The 25,794-nt window shown below is 44.8% G+C and overlaps 1 protein-coding gene and 3 non-coding genes across 6 annotated transcripts; all 4 read left to right on the top strand.

Annotated features, from left to right (window-relative positions):
* Positions 1 to 20,353, top strand: TNPO2 (transportin 2). 3 transcript variants are annotated; one of them, XM_075206642.1, is made up of 25 exons: positions 1 to 106; positions 6,207 to 6,320; positions 6,927 to 7,002; positions 10,754 to 10,903; positions 11,615 to 11,721; positions 12,177 to 12,310; positions 12,398 to 12,479; positions 12,590 to 12,712; positions 12,794 to 12,912; positions 14,331 to 14,391; positions 14,497 to 14,665; positions 14,858 to 15,010; positions 15,105 to 15,330; positions 15,797 to 15,968; positions 16,811 to 16,897; positions 17,130 to 17,237; positions 17,321 to 17,479; positions 17,569 to 17,656; positions 17,835 to 17,933; positions 18,120 to 18,215; positions 18,589 to 18,664; positions 18,770 to 18,869; positions 19,406 to 19,480; positions 19,827 to 19,973; positions 20,060 to 20,353. In XM_075206642.1, the coding sequence occupies exons 2-24, from the start codon at positions 6,222 to 6,224 to the stop codon at positions 19,932 to 19,934; spliced, it is 2,667 nt and encodes an 888-aa protein (XP_075062743.1). In that variant the 5' UTR covers positions 1 to 106; positions 6,207 to 6,221; the 3' UTR covers positions 19,935 to 19,973; positions 20,060 to 20,353. The 3 variants fall into 3 exon arrangements, with proteins under 3 accessions (XP_075062743.1, XP_075062744.1, XP_075062742.1); XM_075206643.1 differs by lacking the exon at positions 1 to 106 and adding an exon at positions 167 to 185; XM_075206641.1 differs by lacking the exon at positions 1 to 106 and adding an exon at positions 5,469 to 5,487.
* LOC142156286 (small nucleolar RNA SNORD41) lies at positions 11,077 to 11,146 on the top strand. The gene has a single exon (XR_012692351.1). It is a non-coding gene; the product is annotated as a small nucleolar RNA SNORD41 (small nucleolar RNA).
* Positions 12,989 to 13,058, top strand: LOC142156284 (small nucleolar RNA SNORD41). The gene has a single exon (XR_012692349.1). It is a non-coding gene; the product is annotated as a small nucleolar RNA SNORD41 (small nucleolar RNA).
* Positions 16,165 to 16,236, top strand: LOC142156287 (small nucleolar RNA SNORD41). Its single transcript, XR_012692352.1, has one exon. It is a non-coding gene; the product is annotated as a small nucleolar RNA SNORD41 (small nucleolar RNA).
* Positions 20,354 to 25,794: the final 5,441 nt, after the last annotated feature.

The following is a 25,794-nucleotide window of genomic DNA, read 5'->3' as shown; positions in this document are numbered from 1 at the left end:
CTACGATCCGTCACCCTATTGGCTGGAGGGGAGCGAATGATGTCATCAGCCCGCGCTCTCTCTTTCTGTGTCTCAGCCGCCCGCGAGTCTCCTCCATCCCCGCGAGGTGAGAGCCGGTGTGTGATCACCGGGAGGGTTCCGTTAGAGCCTGTGCGTGGTTACCGGGAGGGATCCGTTACTGGCGGGTGTGTGGTTACCGGGAGGGATCCGTTACTGGCGAGTGTGTGGTTACCGGGAGGGATCTGTTAGAGGCGGTATTGATTACCGTGAGGGATCTGTTAGAGGCGGTATTGATTACCGTGAGGGATCCGTTACAGGCGGCTGTGTGGTTACCGGGAGGGATCCGTTACAGGCGGCGCAGTGCTGTATGGTAGATGTAGGTAATTACTGCGGCTCCGCTCTATTAGATGCCGGATCACCGGCCGATGGAGACCGGGGGATGTGTGATGGGAGGCTGAGAGGGGACGGGATGTGGTATCTATATATTATATATAGGGAGGCACAGGATGTGATATCTAAAATTTATATATAGGGGGGGGGCGGCACAGGATGTGATATCTAAATATTATATATAGGGGAGCACAGGATGTGGTATCTAAAATTTATATATAGGGGGGGCGGCACAGGATGTGATATCTATATAGTATATATAGGGGGAGGCACAGGATGTGATTATCTATATAGTATATATAGGGGAGCACAGGATGTGGTATCTATATATTATATATAGGGGGGCACAGGATGTGGTATCTATATATTATATATAGGAGGGGGGGCACAGGATGTGATATCTATATAGTATATATAGGGGGGCACAGGATGTGATATCTATATAGGGGGGGGGCACAGGATGTGATATCTATATAGTATATAGGGGGGGCACAGGATGTGATATCTATATAGTATATATAGGGGGGGCACAGGATGTGATATCTATATAGTATATATAGGGGGGCACAGGATGTGATATCTATATAGTATATATAGGGGGGCACCGGATGTGATATCTATATAGTGTATATATAGGGGGGGCACAGGATGTGATATCTATATAGTATCTATAGGGGGGCACAGGATGTGATATCTAAAATTTATATATAGGGGGGGGGCGGCACAGGATGTGATATCTATATATTATATATAGGGGGGGCACAGGATGTGATATCTAAATATTATATATAGGGGAGCACAGGATGTGGTATCTAAAATTTATATATAGGGGGGGCGGCACAGGATGTGATATCTATATAGTATATATAGGGGGAGGCACAGGATGTGATTATCTATATAGTATATATAGGGGAGCACAGGATGTGGTATCTATATATTATATATAGGGGGGCACAGGATGTGGTATCTATATATTATATATAGGAGGGGGGGGCACAGGATGTGATATCTATATAGTATATATAGGGGGGGCACAGGATGTGATATCTATATAGGGGGGGGGCACAGGATGTGATATCTATATAGTATATAGGGGGGGGCACAGGATGTGATATCTATATAGTATATATAGGGGGGCACAGGATGTGATATCTATATAGTATATATAGGGGGGCACAGGATGTGATATCTATATAGTATATATAGGGGGGCACAGGATGTGATATCTATATAGTATATATAGGGGGGCACAGGATGTGATATCTATATAGTATATATAGGGGGGCACCGGATGTGATATCTATATAGTGTATATATAGGGGGGGCACAGGATGTGATATCTATATAGTATCTATAGGGGGGCACAGGATGTGATATCTATATAGTGTATATATAGGGGGAGGCACAGGATGTGATATCTATATAGTATATATAGGGGGGAGGCACAGGATGTGATATCTATATAGTATATATAGGGGGAGGCACAGGATGTGATATCTATATAGTATATATAGGGGGGAGGCACAGGATGTGATATCTATATAGTATATATAGGGGGGCACAGGATGCGATATCTATATAGTATATATAGGGGGCACAGGATGTGATATCTATATAGTATATATAGGGGGGCACCGGATGTGATATCTATATAGTGTATATATAGGGGGGGCACAGGATGTGATATCTATATAGTATCTATAGGGGGGCACAGGATGTGATATCTATATAGTATCTATAGGGGGGCACAGGATGTGATATCTATATAGTGTATATATAGGGGGGAGGCACAGGATGTGACATCTATATAGTATATATAGGGGGGGCACAGGATGTGATATCTATATAGTATATATAGGGGGGGCACAGGATGTGATATCTATATAGTGTATATATAGGGGGGGCACAGGATGTGATATCTATATAGTATATATAGGGGGGCACAGGATGTGATATCTATATAGTATATATAGGGGGGCACAGGATGTGATATCTATATAGTATATATAGGGGGGCACAGGATGTGATATCTATATAGTGTATATATAGGGGGGCACAGGATGTGATATCTATATAGTATATATAGGGGGGCACAGGATGTGATATCTATATAGTATATATAGGGGGGCACAGGATGTGAGATCTATATTGTTTATATATATATATATAGGGAGGCACAGGATGTGAGATCTATATAGCTTATATATAGGGGCACAGGATGTGAGATCTATAGTTTATATATAGGGAGGCATAGGATGTGATATCTATATAGTTTATATATAGGGAGGCATAGGATGTGATATCTATATAGTTTATATATAGGGGGGCACAGGTTGTGAGATCTATATAGTTTATATATAGGGAGCACAGGATGTGATATCTATATAGTTTATATATAGGGGGGGCACAGGATGTGATATCTATATAGTTTATATATAGGAGGGCACAGGATGTGATATCTATGGTTTATATATAGGGAGGCACAGGATGTGATATCTATGGTTTATATATAGGGAGGCACAGGATGTGATATCAATATAGTTGTATATATGGGGGGGGCGGCACAGGATGTGATATCTATAGTTTATATATAGGGAGGCACAGGATGTAATATCTATATAGTTTATATATATATATATATATATATATATATATATATATATATATATATATATATATATATATATATATATGGGGAAACAGGATGTGATATCAATATAGTTGTATATATTGGGGGGCACAGGATGTGATATCTATATCGTTTATATATTGGGGTGCACAGGATGTGATATCTATATCGTTTATATATAGGGAGGCACAGGATGTGATATCTATATAGCTTATATATAGGGGGGCACAGGATGTGATATCTATATAGTTGTGTGTGTGTGTATATAGGGGGCACAGGATGTGATATCTATATAGTTTATATATATATATATATATATATATATATATATATATGAGGGGGGCACAGGATGTGATGTACATGGGGGGGGGACACGGCATGTGGTTTCTATAGGGTGTATATAGGGGCACGGCATGCGGTATCTATAGGGTGTATATAGGGGACACGGCATGCAGTATCTATAGGGTGTATATAGGGGACACGGCATGCGGTATCTATAGGGTGTATATAGGGGGGACACGGCATGCAGTATTTATAGGGTGTATATAGGTGGTCACTTCATGCGGTATCTATAGGGTGTATATAGGGGGGGCACGGTATGCTGTATCTATACAGTGTATATAGGGGGCACGGCATGCGGTGTATATAGGGGGGCACGGCATGCAGTATCTATATGGTTTATATAGGAGTTGGCACGGCATGCAGTTTGTAGCCTAGTAGGGCTGGTGGAGGACCGATGAGGCAAATGGCTAAAACGTATTAAAATCCTATGTTTAAATGGTGTGGGACTAGTAACAGTGTGAACGGAGTCTAGGCTTGAAGAGTGGTGAATTTTTTCATCAGGAGACTATAGATAGAAGTTCTCCAGCGCTAATGTGTTGCCTAACTGTATACAAAAAACCCAAAAACTTATATTGATCTCGTGGAATTCAGATGTGTTGGCAAGTATCAATACAAGATATAGTCCAACACATCTGAATTCCATGAGATCAATATGTTTTTGTTTTTTTTATACAGTTTGGTAACATTAGCGCTGGAGATCTTCTATATTCACCTGTCTATTTATTTCACTACTAGGTGTGTGTACTATCTAGAATTTAGACATCTGGCTGCTTTTGTTGTGTGGGGCTCTTATAGTGCATACTTTCTTCTTAGTCAATTCTTTCATCACATGATACCTGTACCTGGGGACATTGGCACATTTTACCAGTACAGTGTAGGTATTTATGCGCATTAACACCCATGAAAATAGAACAAATTGAGATTTTGATGAAAAATATTGCAGTCAAAAATGATACATCGCGAGCTGTGTAGTTCTTTAAAAAATAAATAAATTTACGATTTCATGTTTACAAAATGCATTTACTTGTATCAACAAAGTATGTTTTTGGCTGTAAAAGGTGAGTCTGTGCTCATGTGAGCATGGCTTCCTCATTCGCTGCTGTCAATCATTAACAAAGCTAATAATCTGCCTGATCACCCATTTACAACTGTCTAGTCTGGTTGTTGCCTTTATGACACCTATAGTCCCTAGCAGTGGGAGAGGTGCCAGGTTCAGATGATTTGTGTGACTAGACGGAGCACTTACAATTCTACATATTCATCATGCTATTTTATTAGCCTGTTTTATTGATTTGTACTTCTTTATTCATGTTTCATCTTTGATTCTGTTTCCATTGTTGTTTTAATTGAAGTTGTAAAATAACTGGTCCCCCATAAACACTGCATTGCCAGAATATCCAACTGTAACCTCTTGAGTATTTAATGCTGCTTTTGTTATATAGCTCATTTATCTGCAGTGTTGTACAATGTGCGACATACAGGGGTACAGAGGATACAGTAGAAGAGAGCACTGCAGACAATATTAGTCTACAGCTTTATTCTCAATATCTTTCCTTTGTAATAATACTGTTATTGAAGGAAGTGAAATGAACACCTGCTTAAAGGAATTTTCTACTTTATTTACAATTTGCTAAATCCCTTTTCTTCCCAATAATACTTTATGGGGCAGCACGGTGGCTCAGTGGTTATAACTTCTGCCTCACAGCACTGGGGTCATGAGTTTGATTCCCGACCATGGCCTTATCTGTGTGGAGTTTGTATGTTCTCCCCGTGTTTGCGTGGGTTTCCTCTGGGTGCTCCGGTTTCCTCCCACACTCCAAAAACATACTGGTAGGTTAATTGGCTGTAATTTAGACTGTAAGCTCTAATGGGGCAGGGATTGATGTGAGTGAGTTCTCTGTACAGATCTGCGGAATCAGTGGCGCTATATAAATAGCTGATGATGATTGTGGTCCCTTCCCTAGTTACCCCCTCCACTTAGCAGTATCCCGTTGTGCGCCTATATCCAGCGCTTCGCTGACACTCCATACGAAGAGACATCTGACCTAGTGGCTCTTATTGAAAGCCGATGTAGAGCTGCTGTGTCAGGTCTCCGCTGCTCCAGAAGAACCAGAGTAGAAATGAAGGTGACTAACACCGGTCCTGGCTGTATGTGAGCCCTGGTGTGTGTGTCCCTCTGGTACTCCTCTTTTGAAAGTGCTGCTATTGGGAAAGGAGGGATTTGGTAAACTTCTTAAAGTGGAAAACTCCTTTTAAAACAGATATATTCCCTGTAAAGTGAGCCATCCTCGTTGATGTCTCTAGTACTCGGTGAACTAATACCCTGGATTCTTATGGATTTAGGTTGTGACCAATTTAGACCTTAAGCCTATCTGGGAAATTCTGGGAAATGTAGTTTAGCAGCATCTGGGGTGCCAAAGCTTGTCCGAAGATTCAGTACAGTTCTAATCCAACCGTGGTTGAGGGATTAACATGTTGCTGTTTATCTAACTAAACCCTAATTCCATGCTCATTAGGATTGAGGAGAGAGGCATGCTGGTAGTTGTAGTTTATTAGCACAGCTGTGACTTTATTAAAGTGATAGTTTTAGTGTGTTTTATTTATGTACGACATCCATATATTGTTGGGCTGGTTGATTCTCAGCCACTGCTTTAGCTTTCTCTGTATATATCTTAGTCTTCCGTTGTCTATTGCTGTTTGAAGAAAGATCTGGCCACCGCCACATGCATTCTGTAAACAGCAATTGTGACAGTGCCACCTGCAGGATAGTTATGTACTGCACGCTTGGAAACTACACTGTGGAAGGTCGCTGAGCAGTTTTCAATGTGTCGCTGTCTGTTTCCAGCTAGTGGTTGTGAAGATGGACTGGCGCCCCGATGAGGAAGGACTACAGCAGGTCCTGCAGCTGCTGAAGGACTCTCAGTCACCGGACACAGCCACGCAGAGAGTCGTCCAGGACGTATCCTTTATACAGATTGCCGTGTGCTGTTATGTAGTGCGAGTGTTCAACCTATGTGCAGTACGTTGTATTTGTTGCCACCTCTTTCAGGTTCCAGAATAATGGCACTTGTCAAGCCCAGCGAAGAGGATCGAAGTTGTGGAGCTTTGTGATCTCTTTTCATATGAGTGATGATACAATAGACATTTGTGCACAGGAAAACAGATTGACAGCACAGTCAGAAGTTGACTTTTATTTTCTAATTGTATGACCACTAGAATCTGGTTGGCTTCTGCTCCATTTTTCTGTGCACTAGTTTTCATCAATGTTCCCAATTATATCTTCTTTTTTTGAGAGTGATGAGCTTGTAACCGATACTCCCGGCTGTAGTAGCAGCAGCGTTTTACACTTGAAAGCTTTGTTTGATTATCTCAAACAATTACTCTGTCAGATTAGAAAGGACCTGAAGATAGAGAGGGTAGGATTAGTTTGGCTATCTGGCAGCTGACTGGTAGAAGGAGTGTAGGCTATCCATCAGCTCTCATGGCTGTGTCGCTTGTTTGTGTGCGCTGTTGCCTGTCTCTCTTGTTCTGTTTGTTAGTAGTCTCGTCCTGAACGCGCCCTCAGAAACTGAAGCAGCTCAACCAATTTCCCGACTTCAACAATTATTTGATCTTTGTGCTGACGCGGCTGAAATCCGAGGGTGAGACTGTCATTCAGTTGCATGGATATGTTATAGTAACTCCTCCTCTGATTGGTTTGCACACACATCCATAAGGCAGACTGTTATTACGATTGGTGGATCCGTTGCTGCTAGTCCTCCAATGGCTCTTCTGCACACACACCCTTAGAATTTCTTGATTGTTATTACAGCATGTAGCACTGCTACACTATATACATGCGATAAGAATGAATCTACACTTTAAAGTAATAAAAATATAAGTATATATATTTGAAAGAATAACTTTCAAAACAATTGTGTTGATAGTCAATAGGATGGACGGACCTATTGTGGTGACTGTACTGATTGTTACACGCACTTTGGACGATCACCAGGATGGGTGGGCCTGTTGGGGTGACTGTACTGATTGATACATGCACATTGGACGGTCATTAGGATGGGTGGGCCTATTGGGGTGCCTGTACTGATTTGATACATGCACATTGGACAGTCACTAGAATGGGTGGGCCTATTGGGGTGACTGTACTGATTGATACACGCACTTTGGACGGTCACTAGGATGAGTGGACCTATTGGGGTCACTGTACTGATTGATACATGCACTTTGGACGGTCACTAGGATGAGTGGACCTATTGGGGTGATTGTACTGATTGATACATGCACATTGGACAGTCACTAGGATGGGTGGGCCTATTGGGGTGACTGTACTGATTGATACATGCACTTTGGACGGTCACTAGGATGAGTGGACCTATTGGGGTGATTGTACTGATTGATACATGCACATTGGACAGTCACTAGAATGGGTGGGCCTATTGGGGTGACTGTACTGATTGATACACGCACTTTGGACGGTCACTAGGATGAGTGGACCTATTGGGGTGATTGTACTGATTGATACATGCACATTGGACAGTCACTAGGATGGGTGGGCCTATTGGGGTGACTGTACTGATTGATACATGCACTTTGGACGGTCACTAGGATGAGTGGACCTATTGGGGTGATTGTACTGATTGATACATGCACATTGGACAGTCACTAGAATGGGTGGGCCTATTGGGGTGACTGTACTGATTGATACACGCACTTTGGACGGTCATTAGGATGGGTGGGCCTATTGGGGTGATTGTACTGATTGATACATGCACATTGGACAGTCACTAGAATGGGTGGGCCTATTGGGGTGACTGTACTGATTGATACACGCACTTTGGACGGTCACTAGGATGAGTGGACCTATTGGGGTGACTGTACTGATTGATACACGCACTTTGGACGGTCACTAGGATGGGTGGACCTATTGGGGTGACTACTGATTGATACACGCACTTTGGACGGTCACTAGGATGGGTGGACCTATTGGGGTGACTACTGATTGATACACGCACTTTGGACGGTCACTAGGATGAGTGGACCTATTGGGGTGACTGTACTGATTGATACACGCACATTGGACGGTCATTAGGATGGGTGGGCCTATTGGGGTGACTGTACTGATTGATACATGCACATTGGACAGTCACTAGGATGAGTGGACCTATTGGGGTGACTACTGATTGATACACGCACTTTGGACGGTCACTAGGATGGGTGGACCTATTGGGGTGACTACTGATTGATATACGCACTTTGGACGGTCATTAGGATGGGTGGGCCTATTGGGGTGACTACTGATTGATACACGCACTTTGGACGGTCATTAGGATGGGTGGGCCTATTGGGGTGACTACTGATTGATACACGCACTTTGGACGGTCACTAGGATGGGTGGGCCTATTGGGGTGACTGTACTGATTTGATACATGCACATTGGACAGTCACTAGGATGAGTGGACCTATTGGGGTGACTGTACTGATTGATACACGCACATTGGACGGTCATTAGGATGGGTGGGCCTATTGGGGTGACTACTGATTGATACATGCACATTGGACAGTCACTAGGATGAGTGGACCTATTGGGGTGATTGTACTGATTGATACACGCACATTGGACGGTCATTAGGATGGGTGGGCCTATTGGGGTGACTACTGATTGATACATGCACATTGGACAGTCACTAGGATGAGTGGACCTATTGGGGTGACTACTGATTGATACACGCACTTTGGACGGTCATTAGGATGGGTGGACCTATTGGGGTGACTACTGATTGATACACGCACTTTGGACGGTCACTAGGATGGGTGGGCCTATTGGGGTGACTGTACTGATTTGATACATGCACATTGGACAGTCACTAGGATGAGTGGACCTATTGGGGTGACTGTACTGATTGATACACGCACATTGGACGGTCATTAGGATGGGTGGGCCTATTGGGGTGACTGTACTGATTGATACATGCACATTGGACAGTCACTAGGATGAGTGGACCTATTGGGGTGACTACTGATTGATACATGCACATTGGACGGTCATTAGGATGGGTGGACCTATTGGGGTGACTACTGATTGATACATGCACATTGGACAGTCACTAGGATGAGTGGACCTATTGGGGTGACTACTGATTGATACATGCACATTGGACGGTCATTAGGATGGGTGGACCTATTGGGGTGACTACTGATTGATACATGCACATTGGACAGTCATTAGGATGGATGGGCCTATTGGGGTGACTACTGATTGATACATGCACATTGGACGGTCATTAGGATGGGTGGACCTATTGGGGTGACTACTGATTGATACATGCACATTGGACGGTCATTAGGATGGGTGGGCCTATTGGGGTCACTGTACTGACTTGATACATGCACATTGGACAGTCACTAGGATGGGTGGGCCTATTGGGGTGACTGTACTGATTGATACACGCACTTTGGACGGTCACTAGGATGGGTGGGCCTATTGGGGTGACTGTACTGATTGATACATGCACATTGGACAGTCACTAGGATGGGTGGGCCTATTGGGGTGACTGTACTGATTGATACACGCACTTTGGACGGTCACTAGGATGGGTGGACCTATTGGGGTGACTGTACTGATTGATACACGCACATTGGACAGTCACTAGGATGGGTGGGCCTATTGGGGTGACTGTACTGATTGATACATGCACATTGGACAGTCACTAGAATGGGTGGGCCTATTGGGGTGACTGTACTGATTGATACACGCACTTTGGACGGTCACTAGGATGGGTGGGCCTATTGGGGTCACTGTACTGTTTGATACATGCACATTGGACGGTCACTAGGATGGGTGGGCCTATTGGGGTCACTGTACTGATTTGATACATGCACATTGGACGGTCACTAGAATGGGTGGACCTATTGGGGTGACTGTACTGATTGATACATGCACATTGGACAGTCACTAGGATGGGTGGGCCTGTTGGGGTCACTGTACTGATTGATACATGCACATTGGACAGTCACTAGGATGGGTGGACCTATTGTGGTGACTACTGATTGATACATGCACATTGGACGGTCACTAGAATGGGTGGACCTATTGGGGTGACTGTACTGATTGATACATGCACATTGGACAGTCACTAGGATGGGTGGGCCTATTGGGGTCACTGTACTGATTGATACACGCACTTTGGACAGTCACTAGGAAGGGTGGGCCTATTGGGGTGACTACTGATTGATACATGCACATTGGACAGTCACTAGGATGGGTGGGCCTATTGGGGTGACTACTGATTGATACACGCACTTTGGACGGTCATTAGGGTGGTTCTATTTCTTCTCCCCTGATTGCTCAGTTGGTGCACGATGTGATCAAGCACAATGTATTCTGATTTGTAGATGAACCTACCAGGTCTCTGAGCGGTCTGATCCTGAAGAACAACGTGAAGACACATTACCAGAACTTCCCGCAGCCTGTGTCAGAATTCATCAAGCAGGAATGTCTAAACAGTATCGGAGACTCGTCCTCTCTGATCAGAGCCACCATCGGTGAGTGACAAGTGTGCTATTACCAGTAAGTCTCCTCCCCGGCGTCATACACGCAGTGTGATTCTGTTCAGTATAAGGATGGCTCTAAACATTTGTAATGTTGTTTATTTATGAACGATATGAGATGTTTATGAAAGGGAATGAATTTGCTGAAATGTAGAGCGATCTAAGGGCTGGAAATGATGCAGATTGATTCTACGTGATGTACAGTGATGGCTTTTGTATTCATACTGTCTGATCCAGCCAGGCATGTTATCGGAGTAGATATTCTGCCCCACCGCTGTTCTGGTCCCTGGTTGTCGGGTGTTTAAAATTGATAAAGATATTAAAAAAAAAATTATGGACCGCTCCTCATTCACAGCTCAGTAAGCTGGAGTTATAACCCTCACACTAATGGTGCATCTACAAATATTGTTCTGGTATTGCATTGAGAAGAAGTTCCTTCGTGTAGCCATTAGGTGGCGCTGTGTATTGTCTATGGAGACATTCACTACGCACATCTTTATTAATAGCGACTCCTCAGCACACTCTAAAGGTGTTTTAAGGGACTTTAAATACAGCTCAGTGCAGTTATTTGTGCTGGAAACCCTGAACCCAATATTGGTAAGACCGCCTTCTCTCCCGAAATCATTGTCCCAGTTGTGGCTGAATAATTCTGTGGACAGTTGTATGTAGTAAATAAAGTTTGTTGATGGTCTCCTCTCTGTCCAGGTATTCTCATCACCACCATTGCATCTAAGGGCGAGCTGCAGACCTGGCCGGAGCTTCTCCCTCAGCTCTGCAACCTGCTGAACTCTGAGGATTACAACACGTGTGAGGTACATTGGTTGGGAGTATCCACCTTCCTGAGCCGCCTTGTAATGATTATCCTCCATAAACAGTGCTATTTCAAGATAAGCTGATAAGTCAGTTACCTGTTTTTGTTTTTGTAATCTGCCCTAGCCAATGAAGTCTTATAATAGCTAAAATGATAATCTAAGGAATAAATTGCTGTTGCTTATATATTCTCTCTGGTTTAGAAACCATGGATGCATTTGGCAATTTATGTTCATGCTGTAGCCAATAGGTGGCGCTGTTTACACAGGATTATTTCATTTAATCTCAGACCGTAACAGGGCCTGAAATGCATGCTGGGAAACCAGACTCTGCAGAATGACGTATGACCTTTCTGGACAACCAAACTATGTATATATACTGTACAGTGACTTTTTTTTCTTATTCGAAAGCAAGCTTAAAATAAACAACAAATCAGTGTTGAGTGTCTACTTTTCAGGGGGCGTTTGGAGCTTTGCAGAAGATCTGCGAGGATTCCTCTGAACTCCTGGACAGCGACGCTCTGAACCGACCCCTCAACATCATGATCCCCAAGTTTCTTCAGTTCTTCAAGCACTGCAGCCCCAAAATCAGGTCCTTCCCATAACTTTTCTTACTGTTAGTGATGAAGCACTGACCAACTAGCCATGTCTGACACGTTCTGTCCTCTCTCTCTCCCAGGTCTCACGCCATCGCCTGCGTCAATCAGTTCATCACAGACCGGGCCCAGGCCCTCATGGACAACATCGACACCTTCATTGAGGTGAGAATCTATATAGGACGTCTGACTATTAGGTTTATATAACTAAATGTCCTAGTGGCTAGAGAGACGTCTTCCCCTGGAGTGATACTTAGTCCTCCTTGTTATTGCAGCAACTCTTTGCGCTAGCAGTGGACGAGGACCCTGAGGTACGGAAGAATGTGTGCAGGGCACTGGTCATGTTGTTGGAGGTGCGGATAGACCGGCTTCTCCCTCACATGCACAGCATAATCCAGGTATGAAGCCGCCGCTCCCTTACGTTATGTTGTGCAGGAGCGGCAGCACTCACTGACAGTGCTGTAACCTCTCTTCTATAGTACATGCTGCAGAGGACGCAGGACAGCGATGAGAACGTGGCGTTGGAAGCCTGTGAGTTCTGGCTGACGCTGGCTGACCAGCCTATCTGTAAGGACGCGCTCTCCAATCACCTCCTGCAGTGAGTACCCTGCACCTCTCGTACTACAGCACAGGGAGAAAGGGAATTAATATGCTGAAATGTAGAGGTCCATGGGCTGGAAATGATGCAGATTGTCCATACTTGATGTACAGTGATGGCTTTTGTATTCATACTGTCTGATCCAGCCAGGCACATTATCCAGATATCCTGCCCGTCCGTGGTTCCTGGTTACTAGTGTTTCTGTATTGCTTTTAAGTGACTGTTATTTTTCAGCCACCTTAGTGTATTAGTTCTCTTCTGCTACTACCACTTGGGGTATTGACACAACACTTTCCTCTGCTTCCAATAATTCCCTACGTTCTTTTAATAGGGCCCGTATGGTAAATGTAGTTTTTTTTATTCCCCTTCCCAAAGCTACAGTGTAGAAGTCTGTATTCCTTTTCCTTTGCTTACTGAATCCATCTAGGTGTTTAATAGATATACATGTCCTCATCCATATACACAGACCTATGTTTAGCGGAATGTAATCCTAAATTGCCAATACACTTGTGCCCTTCCTTTTAGGGGTAAACTTGACTATATGTGTCCCTCTACTGCTGAAGGGAAAACTGGTTTACTGGGCGTGTAAAAAATCCTCTTTAGTCTGCTGCCATTTAAACCTCAGTGTATTTGCAGCACTACGGGTTAAAAGTTAATGTCGCTCAATGGGTTTTGCCTCTTTGCCATTATTATGCTGGGTAATATCATTTACTGGAATAATTCCCGCTACTTGACATGTTTGCCTGAAATCACCTGCTGAAAACTCGGGCACCATATCTGCCGTTTGACAGATTGCAACTAGCCATAAGTTATCGGGATTCCCCCCAGTATGTTGCACTGCCATTGCATTGTGATGATTAATGGGCAATATCTCTTGTGTGGAGTTTCCCTTTAACTGTCTTGCAGAATACTGAAGTATTGTTGCAGCACAGTAAGAAAAACTGCGCTGGCTTTCTGGCAGGTTTTGTGCAGAAACATAGGGGAGGGGGGGGGGTTGTGAGATCCCAAGCTACATTCCAGAACTTTTTTTTTTTTATAAAGGATTAGATGCATGAAGGATAAAGTCTCCAGCTTCCCCTCAATCACTGCATTTACTCCATGTATTCATCAGAATCCAATCCAAAGCTCTGTTCCCTACTTACAAACCCTCGTAGCCCCTTTACATCACTGGGGTGATCTTTACTGTACACGTTCTTCCTTTATAACCTCATCTTTATCTATCTCTTGATGCGACCAATCCTTGACTCCTATATTTCTTATTTTCCTTTTAATTGCAAACTGTCATCACCATTTGTATATGTGTCCAGGTCTGTAATCTCCTCAATTGTCCAGCACTATGGAATGTTTGGATTATAAATAAATGTTAATCCTATTGTAAAACGCAGGTTACAGATGGGACAATGCTCTTTGTCTTGCAGGTTGATACCAATCCTGGTGAATGGAATGAAATATAATGAGATTGACATCATTCTCCTGAAGGTGAGACCACACGTTCCCTCAGCAGGGAGGATTACACAGGGAATGTATTTAATTCACCCTTTATGAATGGATTATTCATGTGACAACCGCTGCTTGTCTTGCCAGGGAGACGTAGAGGAGGATGAGACGGTCCCAGACAGCGAGCAGGACATCAAGCCGCGGTTCCACAAATCTCGCACCGTGACTCTGCAGCACGAGGAAGAGCGGGTGGAAGGAGAGGACGACGCAGACGATGAAGATGACGACGACGATACGTTGTCTGACTGGAATCTGAGTATGTTCCGCTCTCTCGGGGTGTGGTGACCTCACGGTAGTGCTCACTAGAGATGATGCAGATTCTTTCCCCTGAATTACTCTGAGGGTTCTTGTATTCATACTGTCTGATCGGTGGTCTTCATCCTTCCAGTGATGGCTTTGTCTGCGTTTTGTCCGAAAGTAATATGGTGTCTTATTATTTGTTTCTCAGGGAAATGTTCAGCCGCCGCCCTGGATGTCCTCGCTAATGTGTTTCGGGACGAACTGCTTCCACATTTGCTGCCTCTCCTGAAGGGTCTTCTCTTCCACCCAGAATGGGTAATAAAGGAGTCTGGGATCCTGGTTCTTGGGGCCATTGCTGAAGGTAATTGTGGATCAATTATGGTGATAGTTACATCTACTGTCCTGCTCCTGTCTCTGTCCTTCTGTAACTACTTCCATGTCTGTGTCCTGTACAGGTTGTATGCAGGGCATGGTTCCCTATCTACCTGAGCTGATCCCTCATCTGATCCAGTGCCTCTCTGATAAGAAGGCCTTGGTCCGCTCCATCGCTTGCTGGACTCTGAGCCGTTATGCCCATTGGGTAGTCAGCCAGCCCCCGGACCTCTACCTGAAGCCCCTTATGACCGAGCTCCTCAAACGTATCCTTGACAGCAACAAGCGAGTGCAGGAGGCGGCTTGCAGGTATTATGGCTGGGAATGGGGCGTCTAACTTATTCTGCCCCGTACAGCTTCTCTTTGAACCAGTTTTATCTCCGTTCTGTTGATGACCTCTGAACGGAGGTCATTGATCGCTGCAGAGACATTGGTGCAGTGGACGCAGACATCATCCACATGTGCTCTGCATCAGTGTGTCTCCACACCCGTGTAAACAAGACCTCGGTCTACTCTGCCTGCACACTGGAGGCAGCCAGCGGGATTAAACTATTAGTCAGGGCAATGCTGCCTATGAATTCACTAGGAATTGGTGATCTCCATTGCTGGCAACCAATCAGATCTTGGTTTTCATTACTCTGACATTTTACTGATTGCTGTGTTACAGCAGATTGTTGCTCTTTTCACTGATACTCTGTGTCCTGCTCCCCCAGTGCGGAGGGGATGGGGTGGGTTGTATAGACTCACTAACCACCTGCTGGTCTTTGCTCCACAGCGCGTTTGCAACCTTGGAAGAAGAAGCCTGCACGGAGCTTGTGCCGTATTTAAGCTTTATCTTGGACACGTTGGTTTTTGCCTTTGGAAAATATCAACACAAGAACCTCCTCATTCTCTACGACGCCATTGGGACGCTGGCGGATTCTGTTGGACATCATCTAAACCAACCGGTGAGGAACCTGCTTGGAAATGAAGTATGGTTTATGTGTAGCTGAGAAGATAACTGGAGATGTGGACAGACGCTGGAACAGAGACTAGTGCCGAGGGTGGAGAGTGTTAAAGGTCCCGAAGTATAGTGGGTTAGGGACAGGTGCTGAACGTTTAAGGGGAGGGGCTAGGGGACGTGTGGCAGTCATGCGACTTTCTCTGGATGTGATGCAAATATGTATACATTGAATTTAATAGATGATGTCTTCGTATTCATACTGTCTGATCCAGTGATGTCAGTAATTCATACTGGCCATCTGTCACATGACAGACCTTATTTCCAACAGTCCCCTACCAGGAACTCCTGTTTGGTCTATTGTAGCTCTGTTACTCCAGAGACTGGACTCTGCCCAGATATCCTGAATGTCCAGAAAGGGTTCTGGATCACAGGGTGCATGTGGGAGAGATTGTGGTCACTGTAGAGATGGGGGACCAGAATACCGCAGGGGGTCACAGCAATAACACTACCCCTGCTCTTAATTAATTACCCTAGGCAGCCATGGGGAGCGGGGGGATGGGGGGGGGGGCGTACCAACCACCCCCACCCCCCTGACACTCTTTGCTGTAACCTGATATGCAGTGGTGGATACAAAGAGAAAAATGTCTCCAGACCTTGGGCAGGCCATTGGTAAACTGTGCAGAGAGTTATACTGGGGATTTGCCAGTGTCCAGCCTCCTGGGGGTGCAATATAACAAATAAGAATATTGGTGTAAGGGATTTAACAGGCAGCTTAAAAACTTCCCATATTCATGGTTTGGAACCATCGTCTTTCTTTTTAACCTGTCTCATTTTTCCATGTTCTAGGAGTACATCCAGAAACTGATGCCCCCTCTTATCCAGAAGTGGAATGAACTGAAGGATGAAGATAAGGACCTTTTCCCGCTGCTGGAGGTGAGGATTGTTCCTTTTCACTTTGGGTGGAGGTTTGAGTGGAGCTCGATGCTTCTCTGGGGTATGATGTCGAACCAGAAATCTGAATTCCTCATGATGGGATTTTGTATTCATACTGCCTGACCCTGAGCTGCTCTCTGACTGAGGATGGTGAGGTGGTAGTTACTGAAGCTTTGTAGAGTGGGTAGAAAAAATGGCTGTTTCTGCTATTAAATGAGGCCTCTTCCTGCAGTGCTTATCCTCCATCGCCACCGCCCTGCAGAGTGGTTTCCTACCTTACTGTGAGCCGGTCTATCAGCGATGTGTCACCCTGGTGCAGAAGACTCTTGCCCAAGCCATGGTGAGTAGCTGCCGCATTGCTCCTCCGTGTAGACCACCCTTCTGCCCATGAGACACAGCGGTAACCTGTCCATGTACCTGCAGATGTACAGTCAGCACCCAGACCAGTACGAAGCTCCGGACAAGGATTTCATGATCGTAGCCTTGGATCTTCTGAGCGGGCTGGCCGAGGGGCTGGGAGGCCATGTCGAGCAGTTAGTAGCCAGGAGCAACATCATGACCCTTCTGTTCCAGTGCATGCAGGTGAGTGTCTCCTTATTGTCCTTGGTAAATGAGAACCTCTATGTAGTGTCACTGACTCTATGAACTTACCTGGATTGTCCTGTTCTCAGGACGTAATGCCGGAGGTTCGACAGAGCTCCTTTGCTCTCCTGGGGGACCTGACGAAGGCCTGTTTTCTGCATGTCAAACCTTGTATCTGTAAGTAGCTCTTCTGTCATAGCACTTTACCGCTGCCGTCAACAGACCTATTTCATGGAACTTACATGATATTTTGGCCATGAGACCACTGTCTGTCATGCTCTTACCATTTCTGCAGTGCTGAAATCTTCATCCTAATTAGCTGCAGAGATTCACATTGATTTCCTTCTCTTTACAGCCGAGTTTATGCCCATTCTCGGCACCAACTTAAACCCAGAGTTTATCTCCGTCTGTAACAATGCCACGTGGGCCATCGGTGAGATATGCATGCAGATGGGTGAGTGCTGTGATCTGCTACTACTTTAGATACTGTGGAGGCAGCCATTTTATTGGCCGAACCAATATGTAGTCATTGCTTACGTTCTAAGAAACATTCGTTCAGCTCGAACAATGGCTGCCTCCACTGCTGGTCGATGGCTGGTAATCCATAACTGACATCTAACTCCCTTTTTTTCCTCTCTAGGTGCTGAGATGCAGCCATATGTTCCTATGGTCTTGAATAACCTTGTAGAAATTATTAACCGGCCAAACACCCCCAAAACACTTCTTGAAAACACAGGTAGGTGCAGTCCCCCCCAAATACTAGTGTTTCAATGTGTCTTGTGTCTGGCCTGACTGGTGAGATGGCCACAGATACTGATAAATACAGGCTTTGGGCCTAGTCCTTTGTAGACTGACTAGTCTTCCAATTAAAATGATTAGGCTTTCAGATGATACCTGACGCTCACACAAAGCGCAGGCTCTGTTTAACCTACAACCAGTGGAGGCAGCCATTTTGTGGGCCGGACTAATAATTCTGTGTATGTAGCCTATCCAGTCACTCTGCATCGGGGCACAGGGGCACTTCAATATTATCATGATTAAAGTATACAAAGTGGAAATTCTGCTTCGTATATATTAATGACTAAATATGCATTGGCTTTATCTTCTAGCTATTACCATTGGCCGCCTTGGCTGCGTGTGTCCACAGGAAGTAGCCCCTATGCTACAACAATTTATTAGGCCCTGGTGAGTGGTGTTTATTGCACCGTCCTGCATTATGTCTCATTTTATTATATTTTTTTACCTCACAACCTCAGTTTTCATAACTTGCCTCTGTTTCCTCGTCGCCAGGTGTACCTCACTCCGTAATATCCGTGACAACGAGGAGAAAGACTCTGCATTTAGAGGGATCTGTATAATGATCGGGGTGAATCCTGGCGGAGTTGTTCAGGTAAGCACATTGCAGCACTTTCCTCTCTGGAACTTTCCAGACACTAGGGAAGGTAATCTAGAGAGGAAAGAACCTCCTGTAATGAAGGAAGGGGAGCTCTCTGGCTCTCTCGCCACCCACGTCTAGTCAGGGCGGCCTTTACAACGGAGCATGGAAAGGTGGGAGGAGTGATTAGTTTCGCCCGTCTCGTAGGCAAACCGAGGGGGGGGGGGGGTTCTAGTGCCTGGAAACTCCTCTCCAAGCCTGGGGCACTGTATAATTGAGGTGGCTGGACCCTGCCCCCGCTTCACACGGTTCTGCTTGAAAAGGGAGAGCTGCGTACACCTAACAGTAGTGCAGGCAGCATTGCCCATGTATATTATGGGGATAGGAAGAGTTACAGAGCAGCCAAGCACTGTCTAATATTATAGCCATGCCCCCATGCATGCTGGTCACGCCCACTGGTGGCGTGGTGTGGAAACCCCCCTCCCCTCTACAAATCCTGCGTTTGCCCCTGCATCTATGGGTTACCAACAGATTGTGATATTTCTTTTCAGGATTTCATCTTTTTCTGTGATGCAGTGGCCTCGTGGGTGAGCCCGAAAGATGACTTGAGAGACATGTTCTATAAGGCAAGTTATATTGGTAGCGATTATTAGTCTATATTGGTGGTTGTCTATGGCCCTCTGTGTTTCTGAAAATGCACACTCAAGGGGTGGCTTGCAATTGGAAACATACTGTTCACCAGAAATGTAGTATAAAAGACTCTTCAAAGAATGTTTGGCCAGTGTGCTGACTTCCTGTCGGCGAACTCTTGAAGTTTTCCGATGCTTGGTATCCGCCTTCCAAACTATACTCTGCATTACCCGCTCCTATTAGATCTTCTATAGTACCAGGCTCCCAGGGCCTGGTCTGACTGAGTAAAGGGCATTAAGTGCATTGTGTACGTCTGACAATACAATTATGTCTCTTTTGTAGATCTTGCATGGTTTTAAGGAGCAGGTGGGGGAGGAGAACTGGAACCAGTTCTCTGAGCAGTTCCCGCCTCTTCTGAAGGAGCGCCTGGCTGCATTCTACGGGGTGTAACATGAATGGGGGCACATCAACACACACCCAGCGTGGGAGGTGAGTGAGGTGGAAGGGGCGGGAGCAGAGGGACAACGTCCAATGTGAGGCTCTGCTGACTTTACATTGTGTTCTTTTTATTTCAGGTTCCTGTTTGGTCCATGAGGTCATTGGGGAGATTGGTGTCCTACGCCCCACACATCCAGTCTTTAGCGGGGTAATAGGGAACCGTGTCCTGGGCCAGTACTATCCTTCCACTCCCGCCTCCCTCCATCAAACTCCCAAGACACCTCAGCGGAGAAAAGGAGTATACACTACGTGCTACCTTCCCGCCCCCAGAGATCTTTTTAGTAACTGTATTTTATGGAGCATGAGGGGGAGTTGGGGTTTTAGGATTAAGATGTTACCCTTGTAGGGTGGGGGTAGGGATGTATTGGGGAGGGGCGGCTGGCCCATGTCTGTTACTGGGCGGGGGATGAGGGAGTGGAGGGTTGGAGGGTTAGACTATAGAGTGGGAGGGAGGAGGGGGATCTACAGGTGTAGAGATATTTGACTGTTTCGAGCAGGGTTAGAGTCAAACAGAAAAAATAAATAAAAAAATCACAGCAGAATAGGGTCGTAACCACAGAATAGAAGGTCGCCCATCTTTGAGATGCCCGGGATCAGCCAGAGGAAGGGATTGTGAAGTCGGGTGTCGAGTTTCGGGTCTGGGAGATTGATGAATCTCATAAGTCTTACTACATTGCTCCAGTGCCTGTTTGCACAAGGGTTAACTCAATAACTACATTTTGTCTTGCTTCTCAGTTAATTAACCCTATAGCAACAGCTGGAAGAGTCTTGGTTATGTACACATGTAGAAAAAGTCCTCTTAGCTAAACTGTAAGATTAAGGTGAGAACTTCATTTGCTGCTGCGTACAGGCCATTCCTCTCGCTGTACTCCGTTACAGCCCTGCAAGGAACTGGTGTCTGTAACAACCATGTGAAGGATGAGCAGTGGCCTCCTCTAGTGGCCAAAATGAGGACTGTTGGGGTGTTGCAGAGTATACTACAATCTAGAATACTAATCCAGAAACTGGGAAGAGATGAATTCAGTGCAAGTATTGAATGTCTGTGCTTATTTAATGGAGACTTCTTGCAGACAGAGCGTGATCATTCAGACCTTGAGGACGCTTTAGCGAGAGGTGTAGCTGTCTCGTGTACACAACGGAGGTGGCTGTTTCATGAGTATACTTGTTGTAGGCTAAACCTATAATCACAGGAACATGCTGTTAACTAGGAACTAGTGATGTTACTGAGGCATACAGTGTCTCAAGCCTCAATGCTGGCCCTAGTTCCTGGTGCATTGATAAGCTGAGTAGTGGTCCTGGTCAGATAATGGCTGCTCCCACTGTGTTTAGGCTACACGTACACATTTTAAAATATAAAATTAATGTAGATGACTAAGTGCTATAGTCTAATTTTTTTCAATTTGAAAAATCCTCCCACTACCCAGTTAGCTTTGTAAAGGGAAAGAAGTGATGGTCAGCTCTGATCTAATTCAGTTGCTATCTTATTGGCATGAATATATTTCGGGAACTGAAACCAGCGATTGCCCTTGTGATTGAGATGGATCCTTTCTCAGGCTGTAGATAAGACATGTAGGCCATAGCAGCTATGTTAGTTCATGGGTGATGACCACTCCATGCTGTATGAAGTCATTCCGCTAAGGAACCGAGAAGATGGCAATTTCGGCCGATCACTGTATGCAGCTTTTATGTACTTGCCCTTCACAGTTGGCCACGATAAGCCCTTCTAGCAATTATTCAGACCAAGGTTGAGGGCTGCAAACTTATTCCTATAGGTGAGGAATCCAGAGGTCTGCGATGAAACATTCCGGTTTTCTGTTTCCCCAGCAGCTATCTACAGATATATTGTAAGAATCTTTGGAATTCCAGGATGTGGGTGGAGATGAGGGCTGAGGATTAAGGTCGGAGACTCGATAGACACTCTGAAGGAGGCGAGCAGAGCATGGATTAAGGACTTAGCATTGTTCTGAAAGACAGGGTTAAACCAGCCATGGCTACTGGAGCAAATGTTTGGTTCGGGGAAACCAGTTTTCCTAGGAAATGTGCTGGTCTGAAGTTAGATGGTATAAAGATAGGTGAAGTGTGAGCTCCTGGGCCCAATCATTACCATCCTCCCTGTTTTGTACAGTAGGGCACACCACTAGGCTCCAGTTGAATTCTGGGACTGTATATTGGTATTTGTGATGTAATGTTTCCTATGGTAAAACTGCAGTGTATTTAGTGTAAAGCCGTCTGCTTGCACCTTTGCTCAGATGAGAATTATATTCTCATTTTATGTATATTTTTTTTTTCTTTTTTTGTTAACTAAAATGCAGTTTTTTTTTTGTGACTCTGTGTTGTATGTCATGTTTTTATTGGAAACGAAACGACTGTCATGCCTGAAGGAAAAAAAAAAATGGCACACATTTTAAGGCTTAAAGTATGTTCATTACTGTGTGGTTTAGTCATTGAGAAATGTGAGAAACTGCCAGTGTATCAGAAATCTTATGAAGGTGTAATATCAGACAATGCTCTACATAGTCTCATTCTATTACTCCATCTACACCAGTCTTTGGCAAGCTGGGGCTAATTATATGTTGTGGAACTGCAAGTCCCAGAAGGTGGCAGGTTGAGAGCCTGACCAATCACATAGAGCCTGGCTGGTCTTCTAGTTGACCATTGACAGGAGTACACGTGCTTGTCTATATTTTCTTTGCATATGTTGGGCTATAGAGCGCTCCTGCAGCAATGGGGTAACTGAATTTTTTTTTTTTTTTTTACATGCAACAGAGCAGACTTGTAAATACAGTAGCTCTTGAAAGTATTCATTACATTGGTGTTTTTCCTATTTATTTAGTTACATTATGGAATCAAAACAGGAGTTACTTACGGTTATCCATTTGTCAGACTCTATTTGGTGGGCGTGGCTTAACGTTGGGGTTATAGAGTAGACGCACGTAGTGGTGAGGGTGGTGGACGTTATTTGACGATTGGCAGAGCTTCCTATTCAAATAATTTTGAACTAACAGCCCCCTCCCATAGGATGGAAAGAGTAATGACACACAAATGGCACAACACTCAACCAAACTGTAAAAGGGAGTGGGAAATAGTGTTGCCTAAATAGAATCGGATAAATTAATCAAACGGTAAGTACAAAAATGCCTCTATTTCTGACTGGGGGGGGGGGGGCTGCTTAAGCTTGGGGACGTGCTACATCTCCGCGTACACTCAGCCGTAGCTGTGTGCAAAAGTTTTCTTCCAAATCTAGCTTCCTTGGAAACAAATACCTTGAACCAATGGAATTTTGTGAAAGTAGGGACAGGAGTCCAGGGTGCTGTCTGACGCAACGGCTTGGCTGAGGCCTTGGGCCGTACCTCGCCTCAGACGAAGTGCTCACATTACTAGTAGAATGAGCTGTAATATTCTCAGGGACTGACTTTCCTGCTGAAAAAAAGGCCTGCCCAATCCTAGCCTTAATCCAGTTGGCTACGGATTGTTTTGTTGTTGGCAATTCTCTCTAAAGAACCAGAAGGCTATTAGCCTTTACCCAAGGGTGAGGTTCTGTCTACATAAATTCTCAAGGCCGTGACCACATCCAACAGGTGCAATGATTCTTTGCCTCCTGCAGCCAAATCTTGTTTAAGAACAGGGACAACAATCTTGGTTCAGATGAAATTTGGAAACTATCTTGGGCTGGAACAAAAGCTTGTTGTGAAGGACAGCTGTGTCATTGTGGAAAACCAGGACTGGTGTCCTGCAGGAGTGGGCAGCCAATTCATCTACCCTTCATGCTAAAGCAATACCACATAAGGATATCCAAATAATAAAGTTGTTATCAAAGGATTCCAAACGCTCATTGTAGTGCAGAGAGGACCAAAATAGGTCCCACCTAATATAAGGTGGATACAGTTAATTTCTATGATGCCTCTGAGCCACATTTCTGAAGGAGATCTGATCAATTTGCCTTGAAATAGCAAGAGGTGGGCTTACAACACAGACTATGCTGGGTGAGGTAGAAGCCTGGTTTGCTTTCAGTAGGCTCGGGTACTGGACATTTACCTGACCAAGCTGGCATCCCCCTTCTTTAGTGACTCGCTGGGCAAAGAAATGATCCCTTGAGGAAGATCTATTTATTTTTTTAAACAAAAGGAAGGAAACGTCTGAACTTTAGGATTTGGAGCACTCAGAAGAAAAGCTGCATTGGCCTCCAAGGACCCGAGTCAAAGCATTGGGCTGCAGCGAAGATAAAGCCTGCATGGAGACTCCAAAATACTCTAACACTATTTTCCAGTGTCCTCTTTATAGATGGGATCGCTAAAGTGATAACGGCGTAGTACTTGAAATCTCGTATCTGTAGTTTTGCCAGACTTCAGCTCTAAAAATTGTGGAGAAGATGGTAAATAGATTGAAGGTATCTTTTTTTCTTTTGTGCAAAGAGACATTTGGAACCGCGGGCCTCTTTGGATCCTGAAGGTTAAGATGTCCTGTCCTGTCTGTCAAGGAAATCATCCAGCTTATACGGTCCTTAGAACCCAGATTCCTTGGAAAATCTCACCCTCTTCCTGAGGGAAAACAATGATTTAGAATCGCTGTGGAAATAAACTTGGGCATATCCCTGGTGCGTGCAAGGCTTCTGAGCTGAAGATAATTCCAGTGCGGAGGACACTATCACTAAGGCCTGAACCGAGTTCTCAAGATTATGGACCCAATGTGGCTTCAGTCGGGGGTGTATAGGAGTAATGTCACTTTCTTCCTAAGGGTGAGATGTGTCAATTCCGCCATGGTATGACTACCCACATCGCCCAAGTCGGCTCTGCCGTCTCTACTGAACCCCCTCCAGATGTGCTGCTCGTCCTAGAGTCTGGTCAGCGGTACTATCTGAGTTAAGAAGCTTCTCGGATGCCATCTGCCCTTCCCTATACCTACAGACATTAACGCCTGTCACCCTGCACTTATATAAAGTGGTGCTAACGGCATACAGGGACACATAAGTAATAATCAATGCTGCCATTGGCCACTCGGTGAAAAAGTGCTCTATTAGAGGGGAGGGGTTGGCCATTGGAGGAAAGACGTGTACGGGGAGCAACCTAATTTTAAGTGCACCAGCTTCAGCGAGCCCTCTATAACCCCAAAGGTTCAGCAGCGTTCCCTGACTAATAGAGACTGATCTATACAAAATACTCAATGTCAAATGAAAAAATGGTTTAAGCAGGTGTTTAATCCCAAAGGAAAAAAAACAAAACTAGATTATAGAAATAGTTGCCCTTTGTAGGTTAACTGCACCAAAATAATCCTTGGTGCAAAGGCTGCTTTCTCTGGTTATATAATTGATTGGATTCCATCTGTGTACAATTAAAGTATTTTAAATGATTACAAAATAAATGGTACAATCACCCAGTTGCTTAGTGCATTTCCAAACAGGAGCTTCATCGTGAGGTTAAAAGAACAGTCAAAGTAATCTTTATATGCAACAGTGGGCAAGGATAGAAGATTGCAAAGACTTTTCCCTGCCGCACTGTCTAGTCCATGTAAGAAATGTAGTCATTCACATCCCTGTTGGTGCTTACAGCGTAAATGCTCTTCCACACAAATATAACAGAGTCCATGTTCGTCAGCAGCTAAATAACCCACCAGTATGTTTTGGACTATAGAAAACTGCAGCATCCAGAGGAAATCATCATAATTAGCTTTTATATAGCGCCACTAATTCCGCAGCGCTGTACAGAGAACTCGCTCGCATCAGTCCCTGCCGCATTGAAGTTTGCAGTCTAATGAAGGCTTGGCTAACCTGTGACACTCCAGGTGTTGTGAAACTACAAGTCCCAGCATACCCTTC

Source organism: Mixophyes fleayi, chromosome 4 (assembly GCF_038048845.1).
Source record: "Mixophyes fleayi isolate aMixFle1 chromosome 4, aMixFle1.hap1, whole genome shotgun sequence".
Taxonomy (NCBI): Eukaryota; Metazoa; Chordata; class Amphibia; order Anura; family Limnodynastidae; genus Mixophyes; species Mixophyes fleayi.
This window is presented reverse-complemented; position numbering and strand designations above follow the sequence as displayed.